The 9,363-nt window shown below is 39.4% G+C and overlaps 1 protein-coding gene across 1 annotated transcript in view; it reads left to right on the forward strand.

Moving 5' to 3' along the window:
* akt3b (v-akt murine thymoma viral oncogene homolog 3b) overlaps nt 1-3,635 on the forward strand; it is a 32,948-nt gene extending 29,313 nt beyond the window's left edge. The window contains exons 13-14 of the mRNA XM_033624742.2: nt 1,903-2,005; nt 2,857-3,635. Coding sequence (XP_033480633.1) covers nt 1,903-2,005; nt 2,857-2,942 — 189 coding nt within the window. The 3' untranslated portion in view covers nt 2,943-3,635. The remainder of the gene's footprint in view (nt 1-1,902; nt 2,006-2,856) is intronic.
* The last annotated feature ends 5,728 nt before the right edge of the window (nt 3,636-9,363 follow it).

Genomic DNA, 9,363 nt, shown 5'->3' on the forward strand with positions numbered 1-9,363 from the left:
TGCGTGTTTATTAATCGCTCATTAGTTGTCGGCTCTTAAATTAATCACCGACTAATTCGATTTATTTAGTTATTTATTTGGATCCCCACTGGCCACTACCAAGGTGGCACACAAGTAAACATTACATCACAGTGTAAAATAAATACGTAATTGAAAATCTAAAAAACAACAAGAAAACAAAACAAAAAAACAAATAAATCAACAACAATAAAACGACTAATGACTATATTTACTACAATGAAAAACAAGCTCCAACACTATATCAAGGTAGTCAGTAAAACATTTGTTACGTCCTACAAACAATAGTATTGATACTAAAACAGCATATTCAGTGACTGAGTGTTACAACCGAGCTTGTTGAAATTAAATTATTTATTAACGAAGGAAGTTAAGAATTATTGTTAAAAACAAAAGTGAGGCTAACTACAACGGAACAAGGGCTTGTGGGTGTTGTTAACCCAAATAAAGAAATATAACTAAAAGAGGAAAACAAGAGTTATTAATCTTAACAGACAAAGTCAAAAGCGGAAAATAAAAACCTAATTATCTTAGATTGCTTGGTGAAAATGAGAACACAGATTAAACGAGACGCATCGACCTGCAGAGCCGCAGAGCCACAGTTTCAGATGTGCATGAGTACCAGACCCACAGTTTTATGTTGCTAAATATAGTTTTAAGATTGTTTTAGGAAGACTATTGTAAGAAAACGTGTTCTGTGCTTACATGATCGTACGGACAATGGATCAAAGATATTTTTTCAGGCTGCCAGTGTTAGCTCACTGAAAAGTTGCCTGTTTCCACTCGAAAATGTTGATTAAAAACATTGCCATCTGTTGATACTTTAACTAGGGTTAATTATAATGTTAGAATGGATCCGCCCATGCAGAGGGCAGGAGCACGAAACCCGCTAGGAAAAAAAGACAAACAACCTCACTCTAAGCCTCTAAACAGCCTCCAGCAGACCCCACTGACCCAGGCTGTGCTCTGCTCCTCTGCTAGAAGAACCAGAGGGAGGAAGGAATGGTGGAGTCAACTTTCCTTCAGTGTCCACACACTCCTGGATGACATTGTCTTTTATATTTTCCCTGCCAAAACAAACAACTATGATCCACTGTCTTTTTGATAATCTAAACAGAGAACACGTTTGCTTGTGGTGGTCCTTCTAAAGTGAGCAGGTGTTGAAGTTACTGTATTCTATTATGATCGCAGAGGTGATACACAGATGCTAAGCAGGGCTAGCATGACTAGCTAGTTTGACTCCTCCCACTACTGTGAAGTAGGGTTGCAGTTGTATAAGATTTTCACAGTACGATAACCATCTCAGAAAATATGGTGGTTTCATGTTATCACAGAATTTATATTAATATCAGTTGGAATGACCCTTAAACTAATGAAAATGGAAGGGTTATTGTTGTCAGAATAAACATGTTATTACTATAATTGAAACTTGAAACCATTTTGTTAATAGAAGTTTGTATAAAAAGTCTGCCCTTTACAACTAATGAAAATAAAGGTGAGATTCAATGTCAGACAGATATTACATAACAAAACATGTCCTTTTTGAAGAGGGGCTGGTGTTCTGTTGCCATCAAGTATTTCTTTAACCTTTTTTAAAACAGTTTTTCTTGTTAAATGTGTAAAGTCTGATTGTAAACCATTCCATATTTTCATTCCCCTGAACATAACAGTATGTTGCCTTGCACTGGTTTTAGAAACAGGAAGTGAAAAACAACCACTTAATGCACGCCTGGTATCAAAGTTATGGTTATTGCTACTGTTGGATGATGGATTAGTTGGTGTAAGTCATTCTTTAGAGAAAAAACAAAGTCAAAATTATTTGATTCTTTAATGTAACTATTTTCTGCTTTCTTTACTCTGTCTTTACTTCCTGTCTTGTTCCAGCTGGTCCCACCTTTCCAGCCCCAGGTCAGCTCAGAGACGGACACACGCTACTTCGATGAGGAGTTCACAGCACAGACCATCACCATCACTCCGCCGGAAAAATGTAATCTCGTCTTTCTACTAGAGGGCCACTATTAGTGGATTTTAAAAGGCTGATATAATAACTATAGTTTGGAACAGGAAAAAGCTGATAGCCGATTAATCTTACGAGTCAAAGTAATAGATACTGAAATAAATAAATATATAGATAAATCTGGAGCTAAACATCAAACTGACCATAAAAAATATCTAGGCGGGAGTGATTTTTATGTTTTCAGCTATTATTTTTCCTCGATCTGAGACTTTCAGGTACACAATGACATTAACTTGACTTCCTGTATGGAGCCCCAATGCAAAACGTTGATCAGACATGTGCAGTATTTCTGTTACCTGTGTTTAAAATATGTATTTCAATTATTTTGTAATTGGTAAAAAAAAAAATCAAATATTATTTGAAAGAAGATAATTTAGAGATGAGTGATTTTGTATTTTCAGAATACTTAAAATACTCTCAATGATTCATAAAACTTAAAAAACACATTTATCTTAAAAAAGGGCTTTTGATTTAAAACAGGAAATGGAAGCATTCACTCAGTAACACCCTCACGTGAGCTTTAGTGTTTTAGCACTTGACCCGCTGTTGCGATTTAGCCAAAAAATTCAAGCCAGTGTCAGAGCCAAGTTCCAATGATATTGACAGCGAAACTTGGCACTCATTAATAGGCCAAACCGATAAATCAGTGGACCTCTACCCTCTACATACGCTGACAGGAATGTTTGTACCAAGTTTCAATCCATCCAATCAGATATTGGACAGGTAGATAGACTGATGAGGCTAAAATCTTATGACATATGTAGATAAGGAAATGTAAGTTAGCTTATGTTTGCCTGTAATGCTCCTCTGTCTCTCTGCAGATGACGAGGACGGGATGGACGCAGCGGACAACGAGCGAAGGCCTCATTTCCCACAGTTCTCCTACTCAGCCAGCGGGCGGGAGTGAGCGCTCCGGCCCAGCCAGCCAGTATCGTCCCCATTCGTGGCCATTTTGAGGAAAACACGTAGCCATTTTAGGAAAAAAAAAATACCAGTCTCCCCTCTTTTTCTCCTTCTCTGCCTCCTCACAGACGGGGAGAAGTCTTTTTAGGGACTTTAAAAGAGGTTTTTGCACAGTGGGATAGACTCCAGCCGGTCTCCCCACACTAAAAAAATAAGTCTCCTACATTTTCAGCGCTATTTACTGCAGAAGGCAATGTTTTTGTTATTTATTTTTTCTCTCTGTCAGTATTAAGTTGTCGACCCGGGTTGCGTTCATCTTTTTTTTGTTTGTTTGTTGTTTCTGCCCTTTTTTCTTCTTTTGACTTTTTGCACTTGGTTTGGAAGAGCCGTTTTAGGGAACAAAAAACCAAAAATGTTGCCTTACGTGTGCAGATGTTTCGTATCATACCGACAGGGTGTTTTGTTTTGTTTATTGGGAGAGGGTGGGCGGGTTTTGGGGTTATGAGGGGTCATTCTTAGTTAAGAATAAGTGCATGGCTCGTGGTTCACTCAAAAAGAAAAAACTACAAAAAAAAAATATATATTTTCCTTCTCATACATTTGCCATGGCAGCGCACATTCCCCCAATCCCATGGCAATGAAAATCACCGTCTACAGGTAAACAAAAAAAAAAAGAAAAAAAACACAAAAACAAAAGAAGGACGAGAATGGACGAGTCTGTATCATTCCTTTCATCGTTGCAGTGTTACTACTTTGCGCTTGTATTTTTTCAACCCATGTGTTTTTTTTTTCTTTCTTGCGCTTTACTTCTGAGTTTGTTCTTTTATTTTGAAACAGGAAACACTAAACTGCCAGAAACTGCACAGTTCACTCAGGCGCCACAGAGCACAACCGCGTTCAAACTCAGCTAACCGCTCCAGCTTTCCACAGCCGGCAGGGGAACGAGGCCTTTCTCTGCTTTCTCACCGCTTCTCCTCCTCCTCTTCCTCCTCCTCCTCTTCCTCCTCCTCCTCTTCACCTCCGCTCTTTGTTTCCTCATCGTAGCTGTAGGACTAGTGGAATGGGTGTTTACACAGGGAAATGTGGCTTAATGTATGTATGTATGTACTGTATGTATGTGGGACATGGGGGTCAACTTCATGCTGTCATAGCACACACACACACACAAACACACACACATGCAAACACACCATATATATCTACAGTCACAAACAGGAAACAGCTGTGATATCAGACTGAAGTCGGCAGTTTACTCCAAACAAAATCAAAGTTGGTGTTTTCTGAAATGAACAGAACATGAGAATATTCACTGCTGCTACAGGTGTGTTTTTATAACAGCTCATGTCAGGTGAAGCTGAAGTCGAAGTCGGTCCACGCAGGGGTCGGTGTCACAGCTGAGGTGTTTCACTTTCTACAAATGTGTTAACTCCTTGAGGGGCACATTAAACACTTGATGGTCCATTTTTCCCTCCCTCTACCTGCTAAGGAAAGTATAAACCCAACAGAGAGGCACAAGTCTCCCACTTAATTTCCCTTCCTAAGTCCCGCCTCTTTTCGCTCAGTGTGTAGGATTTAGGGGGATATATTGGCAGAAATGTAATATAATATAATAAGTATGTTTTAGTGTATAATCACCTGAAAATAAGAATTGTGTTTTCCTTACCTTAGAATAAGCTGTTTGTATCTACACATGGAACAGGTCCTTTTCTACAGAGATCGCCATGTTGCGCTGCCATGTTTCTACAGTAGCCCAGAGCGAACACAACAAACACTGGCTCTATATTGCTCCTCCTGGACCAGAGTGTCGTAAAAACGCAGATTTTTTTAAGGCGAAACTGCTTTATTCACTGTTTAAAGTTGTGAGAGCAACAGCAACATGGATGTTTCTGTCGGCATCTAGAAGCTACTGGGGCTAATAGTTTAGTAGGCCAGCAAACGGGTCACCAAATGCAGGAAATGCAAAGGCATAGTGACTGAGGAAAAAACCAACTCTTTATCAACATTTTCCTCAGACATGTCGTAAAATTTATGAAGAAAACTCTCTATGACTAAAATAACAACGAATCTTACCATCCACTGCCATTTCTGAAAATGTCAGCAAACACATCGTAACTCCTGAACTTGGAGTTTTCAGAAAACTTCCACTTTTGAAGTTGTGAATACAAGAAGAGAGGGACTCTTTTCTTGAACACAGAAAACACGAAGGCAGCATACTTCTCCTATTCTCGTGAGACTAGAAGCCTGAATTTGTCGTTTTTCCCAGTTCTTTAAAGCTAATATCATAAATTTATTCTTCCGTCACATACTGTAGTCCTTGTAATCTGAAAATCTACTTCTTTCAATCATGTTTATATTTGCAAATCAACCACCCAAACGTGATCTGACTTCAGTAGGACTTAGAGCGTGCGTGTGAGTGATAAAGAGGGGGAAGAGAAGGTGGAAGGTGGACTATTGCACGCAAAGTTTCTGTAAGTTGTTAATAACTCGAACACCACAGGTTGGGCCGCATCACTAGATGCACAGAAAGTGAATCATGACAGTTGCCAGTCGCAGATAATCATCTGCAAATAATCACACCTGTTCCTTTTCCTCTTCAGACCGCCAATTCAGTTTTTTTATGCCAAGGTTACGCCGTCACCCAGGTGACTTATATAAATATTTACCCATGTACAGTTGTCATAAATGGTGAAATTAGCTACAGAGACCAAAACCATTTTTTGTACGTGGCTGTTAACGTGATTATTTCAGCTGTAAAGTTCGGCATTTTAACTTGGGGGGTCTGTGGGGATTGACTCGCTCTTGGAGCCAGCCTCATGTGGCCATTAGAAGGAACTGCAGTTTTTTAGCATTTGTGACTTCATTTTTCAGCTGCCACTTGCCAGTTACTGACAGTTTTGATATAAAATATGATGTAATGGTAGTCTAGAAATATGTCCATGAAGTATCAGAACAACCTCAGTGAGTCCTGCCCTCTAGTGGTCTTGGGGTGTACAACACTTGACAACTGAAAAACCTTCATTCAGAAAACTGACTCATGTACTGAGTCAGTGATTGAAGTAAACATCACAACATTATGAACTCATTATGTAGATCAAAGCTAAAATTAATATTTCTCTTTGATTGTGTATCGACTACTTCATCTGTAAGAAACAAGTTAAATTTTTATTTGTTTCTGGAGAATACTGCCCACTTCATCTGCTCTGCTGTTCTCACTTCACACTTTCAGGGTTCCTGCACACATCCAGGAAGGTTCGGAGGAAGAATTAGAGGTTTTCCAGGTCTGTAAAGATGTTTGCAGTTGCTAAAGATTTTTGGAAAATCATCGTTTTCTTGAAGTTCATGTATAAAAGTGAAGAGAGAAACATGACTGTTAAACATATCGAGTAAAAACAGAAGTCTTTATTGGAGCTGTGCAGGAACCCTGACAGCACACACAAGGTTTCCATTCATCTTCACACACACACATAAACAGAGACTGTTTAAAGACGATAAATCAGAGTGAAGAAATTTTAATTTATCACGCAGACACCAACAGAAACGAGGCTTCCAGCTCCAGATGCAGGACTCTGGTCCCCGTCTGTCCTGTCAGTATTATGAGATACATTTATTTACACACAGACGTGGTTTTTAAACCTGAACCGAGGGTATCAATAAATCACTAATCATGTCACAGATCACGAGAAAACTGAGCCGTGAGACACTCATGTATGAAGACTGTGAGGACTGCCAGAAAAAAGTCGCCCCAAACTTCTTGATGTAAATATGCAATGCCTTTTTTTCTTCTTTTTTTTGGTCTTTGGTGGCATCTTGACAGACGAGACATAAACATTTCTTTTCTGTGTGACTGTACTTCAAGCTTGCTGATGAGAATAGTGACGAAAAATACAACAACCACAACCGACTCAAAAACTGCATTTAAGAAAAAATAAATAAAAAGAAGGAAAAAAAATAAGACAGTGTCAAAGACTGGACCCTTCCATCGATTTTTTTTTTTTGTTCGTCTCGGGTCAATGCACCGACTCGACTTGTTATCATCCACGGAGGATGTTTCCATGGAGACAAACCCCACCCCCGCCTTTCTGTCAGTCGCCGTGGTCCCCAAAAACGATCGACTCCTGACGTTCTGTGAGAGGACATAACTGTAACTGTGGAGTCTGCACTGTCGTTTCTGTTTCCCTTCACCTTCTTTAAAAAGAAAAAAAAAATACAAAAAAGTGGGACCATGGGTGACCTCTTATTTTTTATTTTATTTTGCAGTGCTGGTTTCATCAGGTTGTTCCAATCCCATCATCCCCTGCTCCTCCTTGACCCCATTTTTTTTGTACCATAGTATTTGTTTTATTTATGTTTGTCATTCTAGGCAGTGTTACCTTGTATGTCGTTAAAAAAGGCACCTCTTGAAAGTCGCTGAAGATGATGATGATGATGATGATGGTGATGATGATGATGACGATGATGATGATGATGATGATGATGGATGCATTAACTGAAGTCTCTTTTTATTCTTTTTTTTTTTTCTTTTTTCTTTGGATCGTTTGCTTGTTTGTTTTCTTACCAAAACATTAGGGCAAGAACCCAGTAGTGGACTTGCGTTGCCGTGGTAGTATTTATTTTGAATTAAATTAAAAGAAATACATTTCAGGGTTTCTGCTGTCGTGACCCTTTATTTCTCACTCCAACCTCGTCACATATTGGCGTCCTGCTCATGGACTTTCCACGTCCACATGCGACGTCCAAGGTACCCTGGGTGTGTTGGTTGTGGACGTTCTGGGACGCCGGGTTAAGTTCTGCCTGTTACATGCATTGTCTTCTTTCAAAACACGCTTCTGTTTCACAGGAAATTTAACGTTTGCATACAGTTTCTTTCAAAATAAACGCACTCGGTACAACACGGCAAATTGACAAAAGCACGTAGTTAGGTTTAGGAAAAAAGAACAGGGTTTGTCTTTAGGATCTTAGGGGTGCAAACACTTCTCTCTTGGGTGAAAGTCGATGTTTGTTTGACCCATCCACCACACCTCCCGCCCTCCATCACCCGGGCCTTGTCCTGCCACGTTTTCCCCTGATGACGCCGGGCGCCGTTAAACTATAACGGCAACCGGCCACGTATCATGCCGATGTTAAAGGACGCCTTTTTCACGGTATCTCAAGTAAGCCTCAAGAAAATGTTGTGTGTCAAAGAACTGGTTAGATTTTGGGTAGTCAGGTCACTGTGACCTTGCGTCTTATTCTCATGAACGTGAAATCTCAGGAAGGCCATGAGAGAATTTCCTCAATTTTCTTTTTACGTTCACTTGGACTCAGATTAGATTTTGGTGGTAAAGGTCAAAGGTCAAGGTCACCCGGTCTCATTTCTCTTATTCTTGTGTAAGCAAAATCTCAAAAAAAAAAAAACTTGAGGGAATTTCTTAAAATTTGGCACAAACGTCCGTTTGGACTCAACAATTAACTGATCAAAATTTGGTGGTCAAAGGTCAAGGTTATTGTGACCTTGTTTGTCTCAAAAATGCCTTGAGGGAATTTCTTAAAATTTGGCACCAACGTCTGCTTGGACTCAACAATTAACTTATCAAAATTTGGTGGTCAAAGGTCAAGGTCATTGTGACCTCGTTTCTCTTATTTTTGTGTAAGCAAAATCTCAAAAATACCTTGAGGGAATTTCTTAAAATTGGGCACAAATGTCCGCTTGGACTCAACAATTAATTTATCAAAATTTGGTGGTCAAAGGTCAAGGTCATTGTGACCTTGTTTGTTTTATTCTTGTGTACAAAATATCTCAAAAATGCCTTGACGGAATTTCTGAAAATTTGGCACAAACATCCACTTGGACTCAACAATTACCTGATTAGAATTGGCTGTGACCTTGCACCTGTCTCATTCTCACAAATGTGATATCTCAAGAACACCTTTAGGGGATAACTTCACATTTGGAACAAGTGCACCCGTGGATTCAGCGATGTACTGATTAGAATTTGGTGGTCAAAGGTCACTGTGACCTTTCAAAACATGTTTTTGGCCATAAACCAAGAATTAATATGCTAATTATTACGGAATTTCACACAAATGTTTAATAAGATAAAATGATAAATGTGATGACATTTTGTATCCAAAAGGTCAAAGGTTAACTACTGTGTGACATCATCTGTGCGTTCCAATCCCCATACTACCATAGTATATAGTGCGCGGACAAAAAAGTTTCAGTACGTCACAATACATGCCAAAAACACCAGGATATTCTACTGCATCTCGTCTGATTTTGCAGTCTGCACGCCGGCATGCGTTTTTTGGCTGTTCTGACCCACAATCCTCGTCACATCGACTGAGCTGCAAACAGATGACAGCTTGACAGCTGACTGACAGCTGTCAGAAGTTGCAGTGACTGATGACCTGTCAAATAGTAATAACAATATTGATATTTAAAAAAG

This window comes from Epinephelus lanceolatus, chromosome 3, assembly GCF_041903045.1.
Source record: "Epinephelus lanceolatus isolate andai-2023 chromosome 3, ASM4190304v1, whole genome shotgun sequence".
NCBI classification, from domain to species: Eukaryota; Metazoa; Chordata; class Actinopteri; order Perciformes; family Serranidae; genus Epinephelus; species Epinephelus lanceolatus.